Here is a 28,000-nt window from a genome sequence, read left to right as displayed (position 1 = left end):
GGTTGGGGCTTGGGGCTGGGATGGGCGGGGCCCAGGGGGCCCTGAAACTGTTGTTGTATGGGGCCCCATGATTTCCAATGATGGCCCTGGGGGTCAACACAAGCATGAAAAAATCCCTGATTGGCTATTTGGTACCCCGTATGTGGACTGGCAGCCTTAAAGAGGCTTTGTTTGGCAGTACAACTGGTTTTTATATAACCAAAACTTGCCTCCAAGCCAGGAATTCAAAAATAAGCACCTGCTTTGAGGCCACTGAGAGCAACATCCAAGAGGTTGGTGAGTAGCATGTTGCTCATGAACCACTATCATTGTGAAGTGTGAAGGACTGTAGATAGTAGATAGTCCAAATGCAAAAATCTGTTTAGGGCTCCCAAGAGGTTTAGGAAGACCTGCTTTAAGAGTGATGTCATTGGATAGTTGTAACCAGCTCCTCTGCTTGTGTATATCAGGGAACATTCTTGTACTGTGACATGGGGCCCAAACATAAATTGCTAAGCAGCTCTTTTGTTTTATTTTGAAAAAATCTCCCATAATCACTTGCACTGCTCTGATGGAGAAGCCTGCCAGTCCCCTACCTTTGTTATAATCCCTCACCCACCCCCCCACCCCCACTGAAGGACAATGGCAGGCTCTGTCTCCAAGGTGTGTGAAGTCAGTGAGGGGAACATTATTATATTACAGAGTATTAAATAAAGCCTCCTCCTAACAATTCCAGGGAATGGAGAACAGTACAGCTCTGCATTGTGTTATGCGACAGGCAGGGCCGGACTGGGAGTAAAAAGCAGCCCGGGCAGAAAAAATCAAAGCAGCCCACATGTAAACACACAATGGTTTTGTACTCATTCACACATATATTGGGGTAAAACTGCAAAAATTATGTGCATAAAGAGCTGCCTTTCTCGCTTAACTGTACTTATTGAAAGGTGGCAACCCTATCCAGATTCTGTAGAACTACTACATGTGCTGAAGGTCTTGTTGGGGCATGAACGCCTAGGCACCACATCATTGTGGGCAAATGTCTACTTTTATGCAGTGCTGCATTGGCTATATCTTTATAAGTTTGAACTACTCCTGAAGACTAAGGGGCAAATTCACTAACATTCGTAGTTGCGCCAGGCGCAACTTCGCTGCACTTCGCCAGGCGTAGTTTCGCCAGCGCTCCGCAAATTCACTAAAATCCGAAGTTGCGCACAGGGGTAGCGTAAGATTGCAAAGTTGCGCTAGCGTTGATTCGCTAAGTGAAGCGAAGTTACGCTAGCGAAGGCTAATTTGCATACGGCGCCAAATTCAAATTTCAATGGAGGAATACGTATCAGCACTACAAATGCCTAGAAAACCTTCAAAACATCAAATAAAATTTTTATTTTGCCCTACACATGTGCCCACTGTATAGGTAAGTTGCCATGAGTCAGGAAATGTAGGGGGGAAGGAGGGGAGCCCCAAAAAAAATTTCGATCTTTTTCAGCCCATCACCCATAATATAGAAAACACGCCAGCGTTTTTTGGGACTTAGAAAAAATTTTGACTTTTTTTGAAACAATCCCTATCTACTCTATTGCGCTTCGCCAGGTCTGAGGTGGCGAAGGAAGTCTAGCGTAAAAGGTAGCGTTCAGTACACTGCCCAAGTTAGTGAATTTGCGTAGTTACGTCCGTAGCGAAAATTCGCCAGGCGTAAGGGTGCGAAGTAACACTAGCGAAACTACGCCAACATTCGTTAGTGAATTTGCGAAGTAACGAAAATGCCAAACGCTAGCAAATTAACGCTAGCGTTCAGTGCTTCAGCGCTTAGTGAATTTGCCCCAAAGTGCTGTAGTGTAGTTCCATGAGAATCCAGAACAGTAAATAAGTAATCACCTAAAGGACACAGTGCCAGTTCCAGCAGTTTAACACATTTATGATTCCCAGCTGAGTGGGTGGCAAAATGTTCAAATGTGATTTTTAATAGACACAGTAATGTTCTGATTGACAATTCAGCCCACCCAAGCTCCACACCCTTTTTGTTGTATTGCCAACTTGTAATTTTCAGTACTCTGAGAAATGCCCAAGAAAGTCCCCTTCCCTCTGCCTTTTCAGTGACTGTGTGAAGCAGTGAAACAGACCTTTCTGCCGTGCTGTCTCTTGTTGTACTTCTCCTAATAATCAGCTCTCTGCTGGCAGGCTGCAAACAGCAGACCGTTTCTAATTGATGTTCACTCTGCAATCCACTGTCATGTCTGCTGTCTGCAGCCTGTCAGACTTGTCAGCAGAGAGCGGATTATTAGGAGACGTATAACAGGAGACAGCACGGCTGCAGAGAGGTCTGTTTCACTGCTCCACACAGTCAGGGAAAAGGGCAGGGAAGGGGACTTGCACGGGCAGTTGACTCCCGGACAGTAGAGCGGCCCACTAAGTAAGAAACAGAGCGGCCCCTCGGGCAATTGCCCGTACGGGCACATTGTCAGTCCGGGCCTGGCGACAGGCTACACGTGTAGAGGTCGCACCTCTGTACCATTTTTTACACAAAGATGCCGCAAATGATATTCAGAACGGTGAAATCGCGACGTATTAGGGCAAACGGAGCTGGAGATCTCAGATAATTGATAAATTTAGTTGCTTTTTCTTGCTTTGCTAACCCCCTGCCTCTTCCCATTCACACACATTTACCAGCAATTTAGGCTTTCCCATGAAACCTGATATACTCCACTTTATCCCTCTTAACACCTTCTCCAGAGCCGGGTTTTAGGGAGTTTAAATGTGCCCCCTCTCCCAAGCCTCAGAGACAGCCTGAATATGTAAATGTAATATGATACAATTTCAGTGAAACCCCACAATTAAGTGTCCTATGTTACATGTCACTAATGCCAACCAATAAAATAGGAATACAGTTTTAAGCATATCCCCCTGTTCAATAGAAGTTCAGTGAATAGGGCATGTGCTGAATATACATTTTGCCAGTTGCAAAAACATGATAAAATATGATAAATTCCCTAGATAATTTTCTTCTGATTGTCTTTAAGGCAGAACAGCCACAACAAAGGGGTAAAGAACAGAGCTTGTTTTTACAGAGATCATGATTTCTAGTTAAAGAACACCTATTAATGAAAATGTTTTTCCTGCCACCAGCCATGAGTGCTGTGCCCACCATATGCACTTGTATGTGAACTGATAATTGGGAGACACGTATGCATACATTGAGCATTGGGCAAGGCGTGTATTATTCTTTTATATTACACCCAGAATTAGGCCTTTTCTACAGGATATGGTGTCACTAACGCACAAGAGAAACTGATTTTAGCCTTCTAGCTCTTGTAGGACTACAATTCTCATAATGACCGGAGACAGTTTGGTGATTTGCAATACGAGTATAGGATCCGAAAACCCGTTATCCAGAAAGCGCTGAAATACCGGATGGCCATCTCCCATAGCCTCCATTATAAGTTTTTAAAAATAATTTTTCCTTTTTCTCTGCAATAATAAAACTGTATCTTGTACTTGTTCCCAACTAATATATAATGAATCCTTATTGAAGGCAAAACAATCCTATTGGCTTATTTAATATTTCAATGTTGTTTAGTAGACTTAAGGTATGGAAATCCAAATCCCTTATCTGTAAAACCCAAGATCCTGAGCATTCTGGTTTACAGGTCCCATACAACAGCTGGAAGGAGGCAGCCTTCATCTATCCTTTCATTCTCAATTCTGACCTTGGCAATCATTCTTTTTCCTATCAAATTCCAACTTTTCCTTTAAATTTTTCTCCCCCAAAAAAACATTCAACCTGTTTCCAACATCCCCTGCAGCCGGACTCCTAGTTTCCTAAGTGGCTCTTGAAACTGTCACCTTCAATTTTCTTCTGAATTAATCATTCTCACTCACTTTTTCCCCTTTCTGTCTCCTTTTTTCTTTTCTTTTTTTCTCTGACGTTGATTAAATACTTGACGATGAAATCTTCCAGTTGGGCTCATGTACTGGGGAATCATTGAGGTCAACTAATATTTTCAGCAGTTCTTAAAATAGCCTGTCACCGGAAGTTTTCTTAGAATAGCCACCTAGAGAAATGGCTGTGCCCATGGGAATAGCTGGGAACTTCTCTGGTATCTTAGGGAAGGGAGGTTGTGCCAAGCCCTCAGCATGCTTATGTGTGTTTCAAGTATATTTATTTATGGCTTATGCATAGTGAATTTCAGGGGAAGAAATGCAGACACCAAAGTGTAAATTAATTTCTATTTATCTTTAGAATTGGGGCCTATTATCCGGTAACCAGCCATCCAGACAGCAATGCCATTTCCCTCCGTGTCCTATTTAAATAGGCAATTTTCATTTTCAACCATATTGGGTGTATGCAATGTTTAAATGTAATGTAGGTAATATTTAAATGTTATTAGTTTTTTTAAGAGACAAACTGGGTCATTCATGACCCCAGTGGGAACAAGAATCCGGAAGCATTCCGGAAAGACTTACACCCCCCTGTGTGCCCCCTGAGTCACATGAAAAGTCTTAAAGATGGGTAAAGGTACTGGCTCAGGGTTGGACTGGTCTGGGACACTGGGAAAAAAACCCGGTGGCCCAAACCCGCTGCCCGTGCTGCATGAAGAAATAATGCTCTTGAAAGAGGTATGCACTTGCGGGGGGGGGACCCGGGCCCCTCATGGACTGCTTAGTAGGCTCAGACCCCCCCAGTCTGATGCTGTATGGGGTGCGTAAGGGGGCTCCATATGTGCCCCCTGCACCCCTTCAATAGAGGATTGCCTAAGGAAAGCAGCATTCCATTCAGGCCACAATCCACAGGTCTCTGCCTGCAGCTATTTGCACAATGACACAGGCAGTGGGCAAAGTGCAAAAAAATCATGAATAGCAGCATTGTAAATGATCCCTAAGGTGCTCAGTATTATGGAAAGACCTCTTATATGGAATAATCCTGGTCCCAAGCATTCCACATAATAGATCTCATACCTGTGTGCATGTATGTATGGATATATATAATACACCAAAGTCATGGATATCTTCTAAATTATAAATGTTGATGTCAACAGTTATAATCGGTCATGAATGATGTCATGTTTTACATGAGTATAATATATGGAATCATGTGCCACCTGTTGTAAAATATAAGGATCTGTTTCTAATAAGACATGGACGGAAACACTGGTAGACAGGATAGACGTGCCTTGAATGCAGCTGGAAGGAGGATGGCTTTAAATATGTAAACAATAAAAGAATATAATCTATATGTACTGTATACAACGTAGTCACCCAAAAGTACGATTGCTCTTAAACTATACTTTCAACGTTTCTTGCTTCCGGGCCCGGATATGTGGAGAGGCCCAGGCCTAGGGCATCAGGATTTTAGTGGGCAAAATGCTGCCGAACCACACCCACATTGGTTCTAAAACACCGGGGAGGCACAGGAGATACAGTAGTTTTTAAAAATTCCTGTTTGCCAATCCCCATTTCTCTGGTCCCAATGAAAATTTGATTGGATAAAAAGGAGGGGACTTGGTGACGAACAACAGCGGGCCTAGGGGCGCCTGCTATGTAAATCCGGCCCTGCTTGCTTCTCCTGTTATCCATGCAGCATCACGTATTTACTGTATTTACGTATCCATCAAGTTCAACCTTTTGACTTTTTTTTTTAACCTGCCTAACTGCCAGTTGATCCAGAGGAAGGCAAAAAAAAACCCATCTGAAGCCTCTCCAATTTGCCTCAGAGGGGAAAAAATTCCTTCCTGACTCCAAAATGGCAATCGAACTAGTCCCTGGATCAACTTATACTATGAGCTATCTTCCATAACCCTGAATTCCCTCGCTTACTAAAAAACCATCCAACCACTTCTTAAAGCTATCTAATGTATGTGTCAGCTGGAAAGCCCTACTGGTAAATAAAGCATTAGAGAGTTTATTATATGATCCCCTTATATATTAATATATACTTATCATATCACCCCTTAAACGCCTCTTCTCCAGCGTGAACATCCTAAATTTGGCCAGTCTTTCATCATAGCTAAGATTTTCCATACCCTTTTACCAACTTAGTTGCCCTTCTCTGGAACTTGTCTAATACAATAATGTCCTGTTTGACCCAGTGGACGCAATACCGAGCCCTGAGGGACCCCACTAAGAACCTTACTCCAAGTAGAGAATGTAAAACAACCACCCTCTGTACCCAATCCTGTAGCCAGTTACCTATCCATGTGTATACAACAAATCAAATTTTTGTTACAGTCCTATACCTATACAGTCGTGACGGTAGTTACATAGTTACATATTGGGTTGAAAAAAGACAAAGTCCATCAAGTTCAACCCCTCCAAATGAAAATCCATACACACACCCCTCCCTACTTTTAATTAAATTCTATATACCCATACCTATACTAACTATAGAGCTTAGTATCACAATAGCCTTTGATATTATGTCTGTCCAAAAAATCATCCAAGCCATTCTTAACGGCATTAACTGAATCAGCCATCACAACATCACCCGGCAGTGCATTCCACAACCTCACTGTCCTGACTGTGAAGAACCCCCTACGTTGCTTCAAATGAAAGTTCTTTTCTTCTAGTCTAAAGGGGTGGCCTCTGGTACGGTGATCCACTTTATGGGTAAAAAGGTCCCCTGCTATTTGTCTATAATGTCCTCTTATGTACTTGTAAAGTGTAATCATGTCCCCTCGCAAGCGCATGACATGACCTATCCCTCATAAAGCTATGCTGATTGCTGCTCATTCACTAGGACAACGTTTTGAAATGTGATCCCTTAAAGTGGACCTGTCACCCAGACACAAAAATCTGTATAATAAAAGTCCTTATCAAATTAAACATGAAACCCAATTTCTATTTTTTATTAAAGCATTCATAGCTGTTGTAAGCTCATTTAAAAAACTCAGCTGACAATTAAATATTGTCTGCCCCTCCTCTATGCCCTGGGCATAGAGGCGAGGCAGGCAATTACTTTCACTTTCCATTCAGCACTTCCTAGATGTTACTGTTCTCCACACATTCCCTCATTCTCTTTACCAGTTAATTGTGTAACCATGGCATTGGGATGGACATCCGGTCCCCCATTCTGGTGCACAAACAAGATTCTGAGATGATGCAAGGCTTACCTTAATAATAGTACCCAAAAAAAGGCTCCTGCCTGCTTGCTATAATTATGAATTCCCAGACTGAAGTAAACAAGATTCAAATAATTTATATAGTGTAATTAAAGTTCATTTTGCTTGACTGATGTGATAAAATAGGATTTTGAATATTTTTTTTGGGTGACGGGTCCCCTTTAACAAGCCTTCAAATAATTTGCCCACCACAGATGTCAAACTTACAAGCCTATAATTTCCAGGCTGAGATCGTCATCCATTTTTAAATATTGGAATGACATTAGCTTTTCTCCAATCCATAGGTACCATACCAGATGAAAGTGAATCTGAGAAAATCAGAAATAGGGGCTGGTCTAAAACTGAACTAAGCTCTCTTAGAACCCGGGGGTGTATGCAATCAGGCCCTGGAGCCTTGTTTACATTAATTAATATTTACATAAATTAAAGGAGAGCTGCTGAATAAAAAACTAAAAAACAACAAATAATAAAAAATGAAAACTAACTGCAAACAGTCTCAGAATATCACACTCTACATCATACAGCAGGACCTAGGGGGGTCAGATAGTTTGGGGGGAACAGAACAGCAGCAGGATGTTGAGGCAGCTAGCTGGGTGACAGTTAGAAAATCTAAGGTGGGCAAAAGGAAAATGGAGGCTGATTCGGAGATTATACATCGCAACAAATTTGCCAGATTGTGTGAAGATGATGGGAGTATGAACTCTGGATTGGCAATTCTAGATGGGGCTGATCTCTCTAACAGCCGGGAGACCAGTTTCTCTAGTAGTGGTGGGAGGAGAGTAGAGTCAGGCCTAAGCAGATTGTGGTTGTAGGGGACTCAATTATTAGTGGATAGGGTAATTTGTCGTCCGGATCGCTACAACCGAACAGTTTGCTGTCTACCTGGTGCCAGGGTTCGGCATGTGGTTGATCGGATAGACAAATTATTGGGTGGGGCTGGGCATGACCCAGCTGTCTTAGTGCATATCGGTACTAATGACAAAATAAATGGTAGATGGAAGACCTTAAAGAATGATTTCAGGGATCTAGGCTCTAAGATCAAGGAAAGGTCTTCCAATGTCATCTTTTCTGAAATTTTGCCTGTGCCACGTGCAAGTTTAGGAAAACAGCGGGAGTTTAGGGAGCTAAATGCGTGGCTCAAGTCTTGGTGCAGGAAGGAAGGGTTTGGGTTCCTAGAGCACTGGGCCGATTTTTCGTTGGGGTACAACCTATACAGTCGTGACGGTTTGCACCTCAATGGAAGGGGGTCCGCGGTGCTAGGGGAAAGAATGGCTAAGAGGTTGGAGGAGTGTTTAAACTAGGCAAGGGGGGGTGGGTGAGATAAAGAATTATGGGGAAGCTAGGGAAGCTAGGGTAGACGGGGCAGTGGGTTTAGTAAGGGATCATCGGGGAGGAGTGAGGCGGGCATACAGTTTACCAGCTAAGGAGGTCCCTCTGTTACAAGGAAAACAGAATAATATTAACTTAACGTATAATTCTTCACTAAGTAATGCAGATTTCAAAAGTAGTAACCTCCGCTGTATGCTGGCAAATGCACGGAGTTTGTCAGGTAAAATGGGAGACCTGGAATTAATTGCATGCTCTAAAAATTATGATATAATTGGTATCACTGAGACCTGGTGGGATGAAACATGTGACTGGATTGTGAATTTAAATGGTTACACCCTTTTTAGGAGGGACAGAGGGATTAAAAAGGGTGGAGGAGTGTGTTTGTATGTAAAGCCTGAATTAAAGTTATGCGCTAAAGAAATAACAATAGCTGGCACTGGTGAGGGTGTAGAATCACTCTGGGTAGAGATTTTGACTGGGCAAAAGGTAACAAAAAGAATTATCATTGGTGTATGCTATAAACCACCTCGTATAAGTGTCGAGTATGAAGCCCAGCTACTCTTGCAGATACAAGCGGCTTCACAGCTGGGTCAAGTTGTTGCTATGGGTGACTTCAATTATCCAGACATTGACTGGGGTAATGGGGTTGCTAAGACAGAAAAAGCTAGTACGTTTGTAAATATGCTGAATGACAACTTTTTATTCCAGCTCGTTCAAGAGCCTACTAGGAATAACTCTCTTTTGGACCTTGTAATAACTAACAATACTGAACTCATCTCTAACATTTGTGTGGGTGAGCATTTAGGGAATAGTGATCATAACATGGTCTCCTTTGAGATTCTGTTGCAGAAGCAATTCTATAAGGGAGTAACTAAAACAATAAATTTCAGACGTGCAAACCTTGACAGTATAAGGGCATCTCTGCAACATATTAAGTGGGAAATGCTTTTCACAGGGATAAACACAGAACAAAAATGGGAAGTCTTGCTGCTTAATAAATATACTTGTCAGTATATTCCACTTGTAAGCAAGGAACGTCGTTGCAAAGCAAAACCTTTTTGGTTCAATAGAAGCGTTGGTGTTGAGGTGGGTAAGAAAAGACGTGCTTTTAAGGCTTTCAAGTTAGCTGGTACAGCCGAAACATTTATAAGGTGCAAGGAGGCCAATAAATCATGCAAGGAAGCTATAAGGCAAGCTAAAATTGCTATAGAAAAGGATATTGCAGCTAGCAGTAAAAAAAATCCAAAATTATTTTTTAAATATGTTAATAGTAAAAAAACGAAGCAGGAAGGGGTGGGACCCTTACTATCAGAGGGGGGTCAGCTGGTTGATGAAAACAAAATAAAAGCGCAGATTCTGAACTCATATTTTTCATCTGTCTACACAAATGAGGAACCAGTAAGTGAAGGTTTCCTTCTTAACAGTCCCAATTCTAGTAATACAACTAATGATGCATGGTTCACACATGATGAAATTCAAAAGAGACTAGAACATGTTAAGATTAACAAAGGTTCAGGGCCAGATGGTATTCATCCCAGGGTAATTAGCGAGCTTAGCTCTGTGATTGCCAAACCTCTTTACTTAATTTTTCAGGATTCATTCAGACTGGCGAATTGCTAATGTGGTGCCTCTATTCAAAAAAGGATCCCGTTCTCAGCCTCAAAACTATAGGCCAGTTAGTCTGACGTCAGTGGTAGGAAAGCTTTTCGAAGGGTTAATAAAGGATAAGATACTGGACTTCATAGCAAATCATAATACTATGAGTTTGTGCCAGCATGGTTTTATGCGTAATAGATCTTGCCAGACTAACTTAATTTCTTTTTATGAGAATGTAAGTAGAGACCTCGATTCTGGGATGGCAGTGGATGTGATTTACTTAGACTTTTCTAAAGCATTTGATACAGTGCCACACAAAAGGTTACTGGTTAAATTAAGGAATGTTGGCCTGGAACATAGTATTTGTACCTGGATAGAGAACTGGCTAAAAGATAGACTACAAGAGTGGTGGTAAATGGAACATTTTCTAATTGGACCAGTGTTGTTAGTGGAGTACCGCAGGGCTCTGTACTAGGTCCCTTGCTTTTCAACTTGTTTATTAATGACCTGGAGGTGGGCATTGAAAGTACTGTTTCTATTTTTGCAGATGATACTAAATTGTGCAGAACTATAGGTTCCATGCAGGATGCTGCCACTTTGCAGAGTGATTTGTCTAAACTGGAAAACTGGGCAGCAAACTGGAAAATGAGGTTCAATGTTGATAAATGCAAGGTTATGCACTTTGGCAAAAATAATATAAATGCAAGTTATACACTAAATGGCAGTGTGTTGGGAGTTTCCTTAAATGAGAAGGATCTAGGGGCCTTTGTAGATAACACGTTGTCTAATTCTGGGCAGTGTCATTCTGTGGCTACTAAAGCAAATAAAGTTCTGTCTTGCATAAAAAAGGGCATTAACTCAAGGGATGAAAACATAATTATGCCTCTTTATAGGTCCCTGGTAAGGCCTCATCTGGAGTATGCAGTTCAGTTTTGGACTCCAGTCCTTAAGAGGGATATAAATGAGCTGGAGAGAGTGCAGAGACGTGCAACTAAATTGGTTAGAGGGACGGAAGACTTAAATTATGAGGGTAGACTGTCAAGGTTGGGGTTGTTTTCTCTGGAAAAAAGGCGCTTGCGAGGGGACATGCTTACACTTTACAAGTACATTAGAGGACATTATAGACAAATGGCAGGGGACCTTTTTACCCATAAAGTGGATCACCGTACCAGAGGCCACCCCTTTAGACTAGAAGAAAAGAACTTTCATTTGAAGCAACGTAGGGGGTTCTTCACAGTCAGGACAGTGAGGCTGTGGAATGCACTGCCGGGTGATGTTGTGATGGCTGATTCAGTTAATGCCTTTAAGAATGGCTTGGATGATTTTTTGGACAGACGTAATATCAAAGGCTATTCTGATACTAAGCTCTATAGTTAGTATAGGTATGGGTATATAGAATTTAATTAAAAGTAGGGATGGGTGTATGTATGGATGCTGGGTTTTCATTTGGAGGGGTTGAACTTGATGGACTTTGTCTTTTTTCAACCCAATTTAAATTTAACTATACTAAAAGTAAATTGAAAGGTGAACAACCCCTTTAATGCACAAACTGTGGAAGGCCCAGATTCTTTCTTATATATATATCATAAAGTAGAGGATATGTGAGTTATTAGGATAAAACTCTTGTTTCAGTGTCTGAGACATCACCATTTATAACTGATGACATCACTAAGCACTGTGTTTTACAGGTTATTCATGGCTTTTGTGTATCAGTGCCTTAAACAGTGAGGAGGGCAGCAGAGAATGTTCTCTGTACATTTCCAATGATACGTACGCATAAGTTGTAACTAAAGTACTGCAACCATTTACTATCAGTTGATTAAGACAGGGCTGCCCAACCGTAGGCTCGTGGGACAAATGTGGCCATGCAAGAGTTTTTTTTATCTACCAAGACCTGCATGTTGACGTCATTGTTATATTGCAGCATGTGAAATAGTAGATATTGGTCCCACGGCTCTGGATGGTAACAGTTAATACACCTATGTTTATACTGCTATCTCCTTCCCTCTGTGTACAGTTAATCACGCCACATGCCATCCGCGTTCAGACTCCTCCCCGACACATTCCCGGTGTTGTGGAAGTAACATTGTCTTACAAATCCAAGCAGTTCTGCAAAGGGACACCTGGAAGATTCATATACACAGGTAAGACTCCAATTCTGCAGTTCAGTCTTGCTCTCGCATGCATTGCTTTTCCCTTTATAAAGACATTGATTTATGACCTGTCAACTCTGTCATGGTGAGAAGATAATGGAATCCATGTCCATCTCATTAGCATGATGATGTCACTACCAACCTCATGATGACATGTTATCTTGCCATAATCTCACAAACCTACTAATAGACCATGTTGCCTCGCATATTTAACAGATTTGAGATTAAATGTGCCGTCATTTTGTTCTTGGCACCTCTGAGCAGACCAAGGAATGGCACATTGAATCTTACAAAAATCCTCATTTTTAACTCAGAAACTTGCAGAGGAAAGCATATTTTATTAATATATAGAATATAGTATTGTAACTCATACACTGGTTCTGCAGCTGCAAAGTCTTCATTTTGTCAATAATCCTTAGCTGTCTCTGGAGGATTTGTTTCTCCCTATCCCAGGTGTGCTAATAAGGGCCTTGTTATATTGAAGACCTCTACTGACCATTTCTGTTCTCTCTTAATAAGTGATCCAGGGGAAAAGATCAATCATAAAGAAGCTGAGGCTAACACAAAAATATTGACAAAAGCAAAGCCAATATCTGCCTTCAGTGGAAACTCCATTCATCATCTGACCTAGAGAGGAGGCGGGAGGGATGGGGACATAGTTCCCCGACTCTCTCTCTGGGACTAGCGTGAGACACCATAAATCAGTTCTGTACGTTGATACCTACTCATAGTACAAAACTGGTACTATTACTCTCTCACTGTCACGATCGCCGCCCGAAGCAGGACCAGGAGCTCCGGGCGGCGCAGCTATCACTTCCGACGCCGCTCCCAAAATGGCGGCGCCCATGGCCGCCACGTGGGTAGCGGCGCCGGCGCAGAGACGCCTGCGCGCAAGTGCGCAGGCGCGAAGACGTCACAACGACGCGACGGACGCAGGCGCAGCGCGTCGGTCGCAGACGTGCTGACGCCGACGCAAGGGCGCCAAAAATCCCCTTTAAAAGGACGCCTGAGGCGCCAAGATGGCGCCCGAAAATAGGATCTTGTTCCTGAATAGATTCCTGGGTTCCCTGTTGCTGTTCCTGTTATCCCTGAGTATATTCTTGATTGATCTCTTGTTGTTGACCCCCTGCCTGGACTTTGGACTCTGCTTATATTCTGCCTGCCTTTTGACCTGTTGCCTGAACTCTATTACCCCTTCTGCTAAATCCCTGGATACCACGATCCTGATCCCTCCTGAGGGGCTTCCTCCTAAATCCGGACTACTCCCCAGAGGGAACTCCCGGTTCCCTGACATTATTTTCGGGCCATGGATTCCACTGAGGAAGCTCAGCCAGAAGCTCAGCCAGATTTCGGCAGGGCCTTTCGGGGCCTGCATTCCCGCATGGAGGCGTATGAAGCCCGGCAGAATTACGTGGGACTCACGCTGGAGGCGATCTTGGAAAAGCTCTCCTTGTTGACACCAGCGACCCCCCCGGGCGGCACCTCCTCCGCAAGCGGCTGCTGCCATGGCTACCCAGCCCTCCACTTCTGGCCCTCATATTCCTGCTCCGCCTCTCTACGATGGCGATCCTCAAGCCTGTCGAGGATTCGTGAATCAGTGCCAGATTCGATTTGCCCTACACCCCACTGAATTTGACTCTGAACGTGCTAAGGTGGGGTTCGTGATTACTCGTCTGGCAGGGAAAGCTCTCGAGTGGGCATCTCCACACTGGGAGAAGCAGTCCCCACTGATGGATGACGCAGAAGCATTTCTCAAAGAATTTAAGATCGTCTTCGATGCTCCCGGCCGGGTGACTTCCGCTGCTTCCCGTCTGTTCCAAATCCGCCAAGGGAGTCGCAGTGTAGCGGAGTATGCTATTGAATTCCGTACACTTGCTGCTGAGACTCGTTGGAACAACGACGCATACCATACTGCATTTTATAATGGTCTCTCCCTTCGCATCAAAGATGACCTGGTCTCTCGTGAATTACCCACGCAAGTTGAAGACCTCATCGCCTTGGCTGTCAAGGTGGACACTCTTCTGAGAGAGCATCAAACCCTGAGAGTTCGTGTCAGGAAATTTCAACCCATGTTGGCACCTCGCTTCGAGAGGCCTCTCCTGCAGGCTTCTGTCACCTCTCCTGCCCAAGCATCCATTTCTCTTCAGGAAGAACCCATGCAAGTGGGAAGAACTCGCCTCACTGAACAAGAAAGACTCCGCAGACGGATGTCAGGCCTGTGTCTGTATTGTGGCGGACATTCCCACTTCGCTAATGCCTGTCCTGCAAAGGCTAAGAGTTTTGTACCCCGAGGTATGTCTATGGTAACTCATGTAGGGGGCACTACTCAAAAGTCTCGAGATAGGTCTCTGGGGAAGACTCAAGAAAACTCACACAGGTTTCTCCTTCCCTTCCAGATTCGTCTGACCGATAAGACCATTTTCGGGAAAGCTTTCCTCGATTCCGGAGCCGGGGGTAACTTCATGGACGCTCTCTTTGCTAAGAACATGGGAATCCCCCTATTTCCTTTGCCTTCTCCCATGAGGATTGTCGCCATAGATGATAAACCCCTGGAGTCTGTACTCACGATGACCACTGGTGAACTATTTGTGCAGGTTGGGACCCTGCATAAAGAGAGACTTTCGTTTCTTATCATCTCTTGTCCCGATGTTCCTGTTGTTTTGGGTCTCCCCTGGCTGCGCCTGCACAATCCCACCATAGACTGGTCCACAGGGCAGGTCTCTCGTTGGAGCCCATTCTGCCTACAGCATTGCCTTCCTGCTAAACCCCTCAAGAAGGTAACTATTTCCTCAACCGAGTTAAAGTCTCTTCCCTCCTGTTATAAGGAATTCTCCGATGTGTTCTGTAAGAAGTCTGCGGAATTCCTTCCTCCACATCGCTCTTATGACTGTCCTGTCGAACTCCTGCCTGGAGCCATGCCCCCCAGAGGCCGCACTTACCCTCTCTCTCCTGCTGAGACTACTGCAATGAAGGAATACATCCAAGAAAATCTCCAGCGGGGGTTTATCCGCCCTTCTACCTCTCCTGCAGGGGCTGGCTTCTTCTTCGTGGAGAAGAAGGACGGAGGCCTTCGGCCATGCATAGACTACCGGGGCCTGAATAAAATCACTGTAAAAAACAGGTACCCTCTGCCCTTGATCGTAGAGCTCTTCGACCAGCTGAAGGGGGCGAAGATATTCTCTAAGTTGGATCTCCGAGGGGCGTACAATCTCATTCGCATCCGTGAGGGTGATGAATGGAAGACGGCTTTCAACACTCGTGATGGGCACTATGAATATCTCGTTATGCCCTTCGGCCTTTGCAATGCCCCTGCCGTCTTCCAGGAGTTTGTTAACGATGTGTTCCGGGATCTCCTAGGAAGGTTCGTAGTCGTATACCTGGACGACATCCTGATCTTTTCTAAGGACCTAGAAAGCCATCGCTCCCAGGTGAAGGAGGTACTCTCTCGTTTGAGGAAGAACTCTCTCTTCGCCAAGTTGGAGAAGTGCGTCTTCGAGGTGTCCAAGATCCCCTTCCTAGGATACATTATCTCCCCTGAGGGATTTGAGATGGATCCCGTGAAAGTGTCTGCCATCCAGGAGTGGCCTATTCCGCTGAGTACCAAGGCAATCCAGAGATTTATCGGATTTGCTAACTACTATCGGCAGTTCATCCGGGGGTTCTCTTCCCGCATTGCACCTATCCTGGCTCTCATCCGGAAAGGGGGTAAACCCAGCTTGTGGCCCCCATCTGCCATTGAAGCTTTTCAGTCTTTGAAAGAGGCCTTCATGTCCGCTTCTGTTCTCCGACACCCCAATCCTGAACTACCCTTTTGCATCGAAGTAGATGCTTCTGAAGTCGGAGCCGGAGCCATCCTGTCTCAGAGACACCCCGCTGATGGGAAGTTGCATCCCTGTGCTTATTTCTCCAAGAAGTTCTCGTCCGCAGAGCAGAACTACGATGTCGGGAACCGAGAACTCTTAGCTGTTAAACTTGCTCTTGAAGAGTGGCGTCACCTCCTGGAGGGTTCTCTGATTCCTGTTCAGATTTACACCGATCATAAGAATCTCGAGTTCATCCAGTCCCTCAAGAGGCTAAACCCCAGGCAAGCAAGGTGGGCTCTCTTCTTCTCTCGGTTTAATTTTATCTTGACTTTTCGCCCAGGTTCCAAGAATCAGAAGGCCGACGCCTTGTCTCGTAGCTTCACTCCGGTGGACCGCTCTCCTGAGAGACAAGAGCCAATCATCCCTCCAGTCAAGATTATTGCCTCCCTGTATCCACAGTTTGCTGATCAAATCCTGGCTGGTCAATTTTCTGCTCCTTCAGATACTCCCATTGGAATGGCATTTGTTCCTCCTGAGCTGCGTCTGCCTATTCTGCAACAGACCCATTGCTCCCGGCAAGCCGGACACCCTGGTCCAGCTAAGACTCTTGAACTCTTACGACGCCTGGTCTGGTGGCCTGATATCCGCAAAGATGTGAAGGACTTTGTTGCTGCCTGTAATGTTTGTGCCACATCTAAGTCAAGCCATTCCCGCCCCAGTGGGTTACTACAGCCTTTGCCGGTTCCTTCCCGTCCCTGGACCCACCTGTCCATGGACTTCATTGTCGAACTTCCTCCCTCTTGTGGGAACACTGTGATCTGGGTTGTCATTGATCGATTCTCCAAAATGGCCCATTTCATCCCTTTGAAGAAGTTGCCCTCTGCGGTGGAGTTGTCCCAGCTATTTATCCAGTACATCTTCCGCCTGCATGGTTTCCCGGTGGAGATCGTCTCTGATAGAGGCACCCAGTTTACTGCTAAATTCTGGCGTTCCCTATGCAAAAATCTGGGAATTGTTCTTCAGTTTTCTTCTGCATACCATCCACAGACGAATGGGGCAGCTGAACGTGTCAACCAAGCCCTGGAACAGTTCCTGAGGAACCACGTATCCCTCTGCCAGGATGACTGGTCTGATCTCCTCCCATGGGCGGAATTCGCTCATAATAATGCTTGTCATTCCTCTACAGGAAGGTCTCCGTTCATGTCGGTGTATGGGCAGCATCCTCAAGCTTTTCCCCAAGACTTTGTACTTTCTGACGTCCCGGCTGCTGACGATTCCGCAGCCCATATGTCTGCTATTTGGGCTGCTACCAAGTTGAACCTAGAGAAGAGCGCTCTGGTTCATAAGACTTTCGCGGATCGTCGTCGAAGATCTTCTCCTCCCTACAAGGTGGGTGATAATGTCTGGCTCTCTTCCAGGAATATCCGGTTGAAGATACCATCTCCCAAGTTGGGTCCAAAATTCGTGGGTCCATTTCCCATCTTGGAGATAATCAACCCTGTGGCTGTCAGACTTCAGCTTCCACCAGAGATGAGAATCCCCAACGTGTTCCACGTGTCTCTGGTGAAACCCGCCATCACCAACCGGTTTTCTGGTGGTCAATCTCCTCCTCCTGCCATCTCTGTGGAGGGTCAACTCGAGTACGAGGTGGAGAAAATCCTAGACTCCAGGATCTCCAGAGGGTCCCTTCAGTACCTCATTCAGTGGAGGGGCTTTGGTCCTGAAGAATGCTCCTGGGAAGGACACCGTGATGTTCACGCTCCCCGTCTGGTGAGGGATTTTCACGCCAAGTTTCCCCAGAAACCTTGTCCCGGTGGTCCTGAGGCCCCCCGTGAGGGGGGGGGTACTGTCACGATCGCCGCCCGAAGCAGGACCAGGAGCTCCGGGCGGCGCAGCTATCACTTCCGACGCCGCTCCCAAAATGGCGGCGCCCATGGCCGCCACGTGGGTAGCGGCGCCGGCGCAGAGACGCCTGCGCGCAAGTGCGCAGGCGCGAAGACGTCACAACGACGCGACGGACGCAGGCGCAGCGCGTCGGTCGCAGACGTGCTGACGCCGACGCAAGGGCGCCAAAAATCCCCTTTAAAAGGACGCCTGAGGCGCCAAGATGGCGCCCGAAAATAGGATCTTGTTCCTGAATAGATTCCTGGGTTCCCTGTTGCTGTTCCTGTTATCCCTGAGTATATTCTTGATTGATCTCTTGTTGTTGACCCCCTGCCTGGACTTTGGACTCTGCTTATATTCTGCCTGCCTTTTGACCTGTTGCCTGAACTCTATTACCCCTTCTGCTAAATCCCTGGATACCACGATCCTGATCCCTCCTGAGGGGCTTCCTCCTAAATCCGGACTACTCCCCAGAGGGAACTCCCGGTTCCCTGACACTCACACTCAGAGAAATTGCTCCTCTCCACTTATGGAAGCAAAGTCAGATCTTCTCTTTTCACAATCCAAAACTGGGACTTCTTCAGAGAAGATATTCTCATTTATGGCCCTATAATGAGCTAATTTTACTGATGATACTAATTTGAGATTTTACTGTACCAAAATTATACTCCTTAGCTCACTGCACAAAACTGAGACTACTCCATGTACCAAACTGAGATCTTCATACTTGTCTTCATAATGAGGACATTCCTAATTTGTACCAAATGGAGACAGCTCCTCACTCATTATACCCAATGGAGACTGCTCTGTTTGGACCAATTAAGACTGCTTCTCACTCCCTTTACCAAATGGAGATGTGGTCCTCGATCCGACTGGGAAAATCAAACCCGACGATTGACATCTGCCCAATTTTCACCCAGGTATTGGTCGGGGGGCTCATCAGAAGGAAGTAAGGTGCCAATGTTGTCTGAATTTTTTTGCTTGCATTGCTTTAGACCAGTAATAGAAGTTACTGGTCTAGAACAAAAGTAAATGAAAAAATAATTTTCAGGGTTTTTTTTAGTTCCAGGTTAGTTAGTTAGTTAGTTAAATTGGGTTGAAAAAAGACAAAGTCCATCAAGTTCAACCCCTCCAAATGAAAACCCAGCATCCATACACACACCCCTCCCTACTTTTAATTAAAATTCTATATACCCATACCTATACTAACTATAGAGTTTAGTATCACAATAGCCTTTGATATTATGTCTGTCCAAAAAAACATCCAAGCCATTCTTAAAGGCATTAACTGAATCAGCCATCACAACATCACCCGGCAGTGCATTCCACAACCTCACTGTCCTGACTGTAAAGAACCCTCTACGTTGCTTCAAATGAAAGTTCTTTTCTTCTAGTCTAAAGGGGTGGCCTCTGGTACGGTGATCCTCTTTATGGGTAAAAAGGTCCCCTGCCATTTGTCTATAATGTCCTCTAATGTACTTGTAAAGTGTAATCATGTCCCCTCGCAAGCGCCTTTTTTCCAGAGAAAACAACCCCAACCTTGACAGTCTACCCTCATAATTTAGGTCTTCCGTCCCTCTAACCAATTTAGTTGCACGTCTCTGCACTCTCTCCAGCTCATTTATATCCCTCTTAAGGACTGGAGTCCAAAACTGAACTGCATACTCCAGATGAGGCCTTACCAGGGACCTATAAAGAGGCATAATTATGTTTTCATCCCTTGAGTTAATGCCCTTTTTTATGCAAGACAGAACTTTATTTGCTTTAGTAGCCACAGAATGACACTGCCCAGAATTAGACAACGTGTTATCTACAAAGACCCCTAGATCCTTTTCATTTAAGGAAACTCCCAACACATTGCCATTTAGTGTATAACTTGCATTTATATTATTTTTGCGAAAGTGCATAACCTTGCATTTATCAACATTGAACCTCATTTTCCAGTTTGCTGCCCAGTTTTCCAGTTTAGACAAATCACTTTGCAAAGTGGCAGCATCCTGCATGGAACCTATAGTTCTGCACAATTTAGTATCATCTGCAAAAATAGAAACAGTACTTTCAATGCCCACCTCCAGGTCATTAATAAACAAGTTGAAAAGCAAGGGACCTAGTGATTTAATGTTTTCTGTTTTGCCTTAACCTGAATCCCCATGTATCAAGTAATCTGAAAATTTATGGAGTAGCAGATAAAATAATAAAAATAATAAAAAAGGTTGTAAGATATCGACCTGATGAAAATAATAACAGGACTCATCTGTGGAGAGAAGAAAAATGAAGCAGTAGCACAGGGGTGTCTGGAATGTGCCGCTGTGTGTATTGATCCAAAGGACAGGCGCACACGCTTTTCGTCTCATTAGCTCTCTGGCTCCATGGTCTCGTTACATGTACACCGCAGAGCTCTAAAGAATGCGAGGTGAAGGGGAGGCGGGTGGTGGGTGAGGTGCAGACTCTGACCAGGAATGGAAAACAGAACCAGAGCTGCAATGGCCAAACTCACTGTCGCCTTCCTGCTGTGACAGGACAGTCCCCCCCTATTTTTTATTCCTCTTGACTTGACATGGGGTAATTATATCATTGCCATCTGAAAAGCTAAATCCCTGGGGGATGAAGCCACAAAAATACGGCTGCTTCATTGTGCAAACATTCCAGGCTTGTAGAAGGGTCAACTTGTAAGCAGAGTGATGAACCCAGAGAAACGTTCATTATATGAGAATTTAGCATTTGCCCAGACCTCTGTCTCGCGCTGCTGCCATGCAACAATAGGGCACTTGGCCCTCTTTGTTAATTAGCCAGTGCCTGCTTTCCTCAACTTCTTCCTGACTGATTGTGCTCAGATTCAATGCAGCACGGGGTTAGGGCCCACCATAGGACTTGATGAGTTTGACAGACCTGTTTAGACTATGGTTCTCTTCTGACTGATCTCGTTTCCTCTATTAAATGAAGGAATCTGTTTCATAAGGAAGTCCCTTAATATTGTAAAAGATAGATAGATAGATAGATAGATAGATAGATAGATAGATAGATAGATAGATAGATAGATAGATAGAAGAGGTATATATAACGGAAATGCAGTCTACAGCCTAGTTCCTTAACAAGTATATGTTCCCCTGGGGGATTCAGTAAATTAACCAATATCAGTGTATTTGTACAACTATAATTTGAACAATAATATCTATTAATACATTTTTAATTAAGATAAATGTACGGAAAAGGTTGAGAAAGAGAATATGGGATTAGTGGAGGGTGCTGGGACTTCAGCTAATACAGGATTTTGCATTTCCTATAACCCTTGACCTGTTGTAGATACATCCTGTAGTAGACCATGACTGGCCTGATGCCTTTGAAAGGAAGGAAGTAGTCAGAATGATGTCATGCAAGCAGAAAAAAAGTGGCCATAACATTTCAAAAATGAAGATAAATTGCTTTCCCAACACCGGTCTATCCCTTGAAGTCTGTAGCTTTAATTCATTATCAGCCCTCCTGCTCCTCCTCCTCCATTTCTCTCTTGCTTATTTTACAAAAAGACAGCAAGTACAGTAGGGGACAGTAGTTCTCACCAATTATGACTGGCATTTGTCTATCAAGGACACAGCTGCCATGGCTGAAAATGTCAAACCAAATTGGGTTCCTCTTCCAAGCAAGCCACAAATCTCTATCTGCACTTCACTTCCAAAATGGGAAATTTATGAGGAGAGAAAGCAATAAAACGGTTACAATCTGGTGTCTGGTCCCTGTCCCTGTGCTCCCACCTGCCCCTACTTTGCAAAATGTGGCCACCTTGAGTTCTTACTTCTGCTTTCTGCTAAATAAATTAAATGGAACGCGTAACTGTTACAGGAACCTTCCTTGGTCCTAAAACACACACGTGTGCAAAATATATGTGTATATATGGAAAGACATATTAGACATGAGTGACATCATTAAGCATTGCATATAACTGATAACATCCGTAAGCACAACTTATTAATACTTCTACAACAGTCTTGGATGTATGAGACCAGTTTGGGCAGTATGACCTGCAGCCTTTTTCATGAACATCCAAGATTGTTGCTCCAGTTGCCTAAGGATACACTTCCACTGCAGAATGTGATTTGCTAACCTCTCCATTTCTGCACTAGAAAGGCCTAGTAACCAAACCCTTTAGCTGGTACCTACTTGCATGTTTGCATTTACTTTGAACAAGTGTCTGTTGGTCGGTGCTTTGGCCCTACAGGTTGATCAGGCAAAGAACTACACATGCTATGAAAGGCATTGAGTTGCTAAAACCACATAGACGTTCTAGGCCAAGCTAGGTTGACTTGACCCTCATTGAACAAATCATACTATAGATCTATGCAGACCTGCGGGGTGGGGAATAGATCAAGCCAATTCTTTAATTTTGTGGGGGTTTTTTATTTTCAATTTTCATTGGTTGGACATGCTGCCCTATAGTCAGGTCAGTAAGTTGCAGATGCAGTCTGCCACGATGGCAACTTTTATTGTATAGCCACCTTAAGACCCCAAAGGCATCTGATGAAAGGTGGTGGAAGCTGAATTTGTACAGAGCTTAGTCTTGACATCTTAAATGTGAAATCAATGCAGGTATTAAGCAGGCTTTTAGGTTTAGCATCTGTATTAAAAAAGAGGCAGACTGGTGGGCTCAATGACTGATGGATAAAGTTGTGAGTAATGGTTTAATGGCTGACTAAAGAAAGAAAAATGTCACGTAGGGGAGCTGATTAGCAAGGTCCTTGTTAAGAGGTGAGCATTAGTAGATTATAACATGCAGACATGCAGACTGTCCTTGTAATCCAGATTGGTGCCGGTTGAACAAGGTGCGCAAACATTATTCTCTCTATTAGGTGCGCCTCACTCATGTGCACCACTGTGTATGGTCATTGGCACGCAGCCACTATCAAAAGGACCGAACTCCCTCTTTAAAGCAGGAAGTATTACTCCTGATTTTCTTATCTTTGCTTTAAAGTGTCTGTGCTGCAGTTTGTGTGGTGCCGAGTGCTGAGAATCAGGATTCAGAAATCAATGTAAATTTAATCAGGAAACAGTGGATGTTGTGTTAGAGATACTCCAAGATCAGCAATGTATTTCATCAAGGCCGAAGGGGGAGGTGGAATGGAGAGACAGGAGGACCATTGGCCTCTTTCTAGCACACAGGGAGGTTTACAGTCAATGATAGAAAAGCTTTGGGAATGTATATTTCTTTGCATTTAATAAGCATTGCAACACTGGTTTTTACTAAGGTTGTACTTCTGTTTAGGCTTGCCAAGGAGCTCATCCACATTATGACCTGGGACTGCAGGTCATAATGAGATTGTGGCAGAAGAACTACTTCTACTGGCCCTATAAAGATATCTCCAAGGTTGCCTAGAGTTTATACACAAATTAAACCAGAATTCCAAACTTCTATGACTCTCTAAGTAACTATTAGTGACCATTTTAAATATCTAAGGGATTGTCCAGAGTTTACACACAAATTAAACTAGGATTCCCAACTTCTAAGGCTTCCTAAGTAGCTCACACGCAAAGTCAGGATTGTCTTCTTTAGGATATGGACTGAAAGGTCTAAGACTCCCTATTTGATCAGAATTGTCTTCTTCAGATTTTGATGTCTTAGGACTGAAAGGTGACAAATCAGAAACCAGATAGAAACCAGGATTTTACTGACACTTTTAAGGTATTTGCAAGGTTATCCAGGGCTTACACACAAATTATTCCAGGATTCCCTGCATTGGAAGGCTAAATCCAAAAGCAGAAGGCCTTAAACCGGCTAATGTGGTAGAAGAACGTATCTGTTTTAGTCTGATACAAGAGTGCACAATGTGATAAATGCGAAGATACTACCGTGACTGTCTATTATGCAGTAATTTGACATTTTCTCACTTTGAAGTCAATGTCCCAGTGGTGGATGAAAGTCACCTGAGCATTAAATAAAAAGCCTGTGCTATTCTAAGCAATAATATGTGTAGCCCTATGCCTGTAGGTCTATGTGCCCATTCTGCATGTTCCTTAGCAGGACATATAAATACAGGTCTCTAAAGTTTTGTGCAAGGTTTAGTTCTAATGGGAATAACTCAGTACAGGACTAATATCTATCACTTTAGCAATTGTGAAGGTACAGGATTGTTCTTAATATAAGGTTATTGCAGATATTTTCTTAACTAAGTTAGCAACTAATACCCATCATATTTAGGGCATGACCCGTCAATAACACCCAATATTTTGGCTTCAAAGAGGCGCTGAAGTGATGGTGACAGGAAGGGAATGGTAAGGTAAAATTGGCAGAAGATACAGTGAAGACTGGCTTCAGATTAGTCTAGGTCTCTATCCTTCTTCTGCTCTAAATGGCTACAGGTTATTCTAACTGTTTGTGCATGGGGCACTTCAGTCAAAGGGAGAGGGGATTTCAAAAGGTTTGGTTGGACGCTGGCAAAATGGGGCATGGCTGGGACAGGGATGTGACTGCATGCATGGGGTATTTGCTTCATTGTGGTCCAATTCTACTTGTTGGCAAGGCCCACTGCCTAGGGGGCACAGGTTTCTGGTGGGATTTTAATTGTGGCCCCTTGGGGAGGGCCACTTTAACTTAATTTACAGGGCCCTTTAATTACTTATCATGGGCCGGTCTGTATGGTTCTTCTGCTTTGATTAGCTACAGGCTAATCAAGTTCTAAAGCCACTGACCAACTGACCAACAATGACAGCTCACTTTGCTTTATTGTGACCCCACACATTTTAATGTGAAAACTCTCCAGAGGCTCTGTATTTTGAGAGCCACAAGAAATGCTATAACAAAACATCAGACTTTCCCTTTCGGTTTGCCTAAAGCCGAGAATATTTTCTTTTCTTGAATTGATTTATAACTCCCAGGCTCAACGTCTGTTTATCCAAGAAGTGGCTTTGACATGGTTTGTACAATTAGATTTAAATCCCAAATATACACTGATGGGTTTATGTTTCTTCTAACTTGTTGCCAGGATGTAGCATTGAGTGGAACTTTGGAATGATGCTCTATTGTTGGTCTGATATATAAAATGAATGGAGGTTTATAAGAAGAATTTGTATGCCATGCCTATGGCGAGCAGTCCATAAAAATCTCATCAGTTGGACAGCTCTACCTTAGACATTACAGTACCATGGTGCAGCTTATTGTAAGACAAAGCATTCCTTCCCTTATCCAGTTGAGTACAAGGGTGTTGAGTCTGACACGTCAAACCATATTGGTCTATAATCATGTTGAGTGCTGGGAGCCAATGGGCTATAGGACCAATAAAGTAAAGGCCCCAAACCTGCAAGGCTGTTTCTAGAGGACAGAAGAATTGTTAGGTCAGGGGTTTTCAAGCCCCAATTTGAGACCCAACATATGGCCGGCGGCCTCCAATTGGACAGCTCTAACTTTTACAGTACCAGAGTGCAGCTTACTTTAGACCAGAACATTCCTTGTTTGTAGGCCATATTATTTCCTTTATCCAGTTCAGTACAAGGTTGCTGAGGCTGACATGTTAAACCACATTGGCCTAAGATGTTGTAGAGTGTTGTGATCTAATGGGCCATGGGACTATAGGATAAATAAGGTGAAGGCCCTCAAGCCTGCAAGTTTGTTTCTAGAGGACTGAAAAATCTTTAGGGCAGTGTTTTCCAAACTATTTTAGGTCAAGCCTCAATTTGAGACCAAACATATGGCTGGGCCTCCCTGTTGGAAAAGACAGATATTGTTCCAATGCATGTTACTTAATGCAGACAGGGTCTATTGTTGCTTAGCAATGTAATGTCATGTTTGACCTGTAACCCTGTGTGTTTTTCTTCTTCCTCTTCCTGTGTATGTTCTCTATGACACATGTTATGCTGAGTTCTATAAAGCAACCAAGTTACTGCTGCACATGCAGTTCAGATCAGCTCTCTGCTAACAGGTTATGGGCCCAGATCACAGCACCACTGGTATCTGATCCTGAGAATCTCTGAAGAGACAGACAGAAGCTGAGCACGTGGTAAAATGGCACCTAGTCTGGAGTTCAGGTCAGGCATAGCAAAGCCGAATAACAGCAACTGTCAACGATGGAAATTTAAGGTGGAAATGCTTTTATGTAAGGACAACCTGTGGGAGGTACTCAGCACAGAGAGACCAGAAAACAATCCCGAGGATTGGGATAAAATAAACAGACAGGCTAAAGCGGTTATTAGCCTACTGATGGAAGACGATCAGCTGATTCACATCATGAAAGAATCTACAGCAAAAGGTATGTGGAATGCACTGCAGGCACCCCATGAGAGATTGAACTTAAACAGTAAACTGTACCTACTGCGTAAACTATACAGCATGAGACTGCAGAAAAATCAGGAAATGCAGGAACGTTTAGATGCAGAACAGCTCAGAGGAATTGGAGAGGAAGTTAAAGACCAGAGTCAGAAATAACTCTAGAATATATCAAAGGCAAGTTAATTGACGAATATAATCGCAGGAAGGAAAACAGAGCTGTGAAAGAAACAATAGCACCAGAAACAATTCTTAAGCTGGAATAATTGCAAAAGGAGATGCACAGAGCAGAGTGTGTTTTCGCTGTAAAAAGCCAGGCCATTTAAAGAAAGACTGCTTTATATAGAAACATGAATAAAAACATGCAGTGGCAAAGACAGCAAAAAAAATTGCAAAGGGTGTTGCACATAAAACTCAAGATAGTATAGATACACAGTGCAGTGGATGTTTCAAGCTTACTCAAGATAACTGCTCATTAAACTGGTGTATTGACTCAGGAGCAACAAGTCACATGACAAGTGATAAGCATTTCAAATAGACTGTGATACAAACAAGAAAGTGTTCCTTGCAAATGGGGACAGCATTACTGTGAAAGGAGTTGGTCAAGGCTATGTGAACTGTGTCACAAGCACAGGAAAAAAACATAATATACTTGTGAAGGATGTGTAAAAAATGTTTAACAAATGCAGGGTGCTTTGTTCATTTTAAAGGCAAAGTATGCACAATTCAGAATGATTCACAAATTATAGCTGAGGGAACAGCAGACAGACACCTGTATGAGCTGAAATGTGGAGAAAACAAGGCTAAAATTGCCACTCAATCACCTCATCAGACATGCATTCATACATGGCACAGACGTCTGGGACACAGACAGAGATGCAATACATGAAAAAATCTTACCATGCAATACAATCATGAAATGCATTTGCTATGTTAAAGCAAAGGCAACAAGGTTACCACTACCTAAAACAAGTCAGAGCAGGGTAAGTCAACCCTTAAGCTGGCCATAGATCCGATCGTACGATTTTCGGATCATGAACATTTATCTTGCCATGCCGATAGGTTGTTCAGTCAATTGGACAGGTTAAAAGATTTCTGTTGGCTGACGATCATATCTCTGCATGTATTGCTGATCTGACATTCTTCAGTGGGAGACTGTCACTGTCAGTGTTTCAGCACAAGAGGAAACTGATTCCTTGAACAAACATGAAACATGGACTTTGACTCAGTTACCTCAGGGTCGCAAAGCAATAGGTTGTAAGTGGATATTTAAAGTGAAATAAAATGCAAATGGAGAAGTTGAGCGTTACAAGGCTAGATAAATCGCCAAAGGGTACTCACAAAAATGAGGTCAGGACTATGATGAAACTTTTGCTCCAGTATTGAAACCACCAATATCGAAAGGTTTTTGGTAAATTGTTGTTCATAGCGACAGTGACAAGACCAGACATTGTAGCAGAAGTAAAAACACTTTGCAGAAAGGTTTCAGCTCCATCACATCGTGATTGGAATGCGGTAAAGCGTATCATAAAATTCCTGAAAGGGACTATTAATAAGAAGTTAAAATTGCCAGCAGTACACATAGCAAAGTTAACTGGTTATGTAGACGCAGATTGGGCAGGTGATGTAAAAGATCGCAAGTCAACAACAGGATTTTTGTTTCAACTTGGCACCATGTGTTGGACCATTAGAAAACAAGCCACAGTAGCCTTATCATCAACAGAAGCTGAATATATTGCCACAGCAAAAGCTTATCAAGTTACCTGGTTGCATCAACTCTTGATAGACTTGAGTATGGACAAAGACAAACCAACCCTACTCTTGGAAGACAACCAAGGATGTATTAAGTTGTCACAAACAGAAAAGGTGAACCAGCGTACTAAACACATTGATGTG

General features: G+C 43.6%; 1 protein-coding gene across 4 annotated transcripts in view; it reads left to right on the top strand.

Moving 5' to 3' along the window:
- LOC108710765 (transcription factor COE1) overlaps positions 1–28,000 on the top strand; it is a 402,967-nt gene that overhangs the window by 313,200 nt on the left and 61,767 nt on the right. For all 4 annotated transcript variants that reach the window (XM_041586021.1, XM_041586022.1, XM_018251928.2 and 1 more), the window contains exon 10: positions 12,034–12,160. In XM_041586021.1, the coding sequence (XP_041441955.1) occupies positions 12,034–12,160 (127 nt within the window). The remainder of the gene's footprint in view (positions 1–12,033; positions 12,161–28,000) is intronic.

This window comes from Xenopus laevis, chromosome 3L (genome assembly GCF_017654675.1).
Source record: "Xenopus laevis strain J_2021 chromosome 3L, Xenopus_laevis_v10.1, whole genome shotgun sequence".
Lineage (NCBI taxonomy): Eukaryota > Metazoa > Chordata > Amphibia > Anura > Pipidae > Xenopus > Xenopus laevis.
This window is presented reverse-complemented; position numbering and strand designations above follow the sequence as displayed.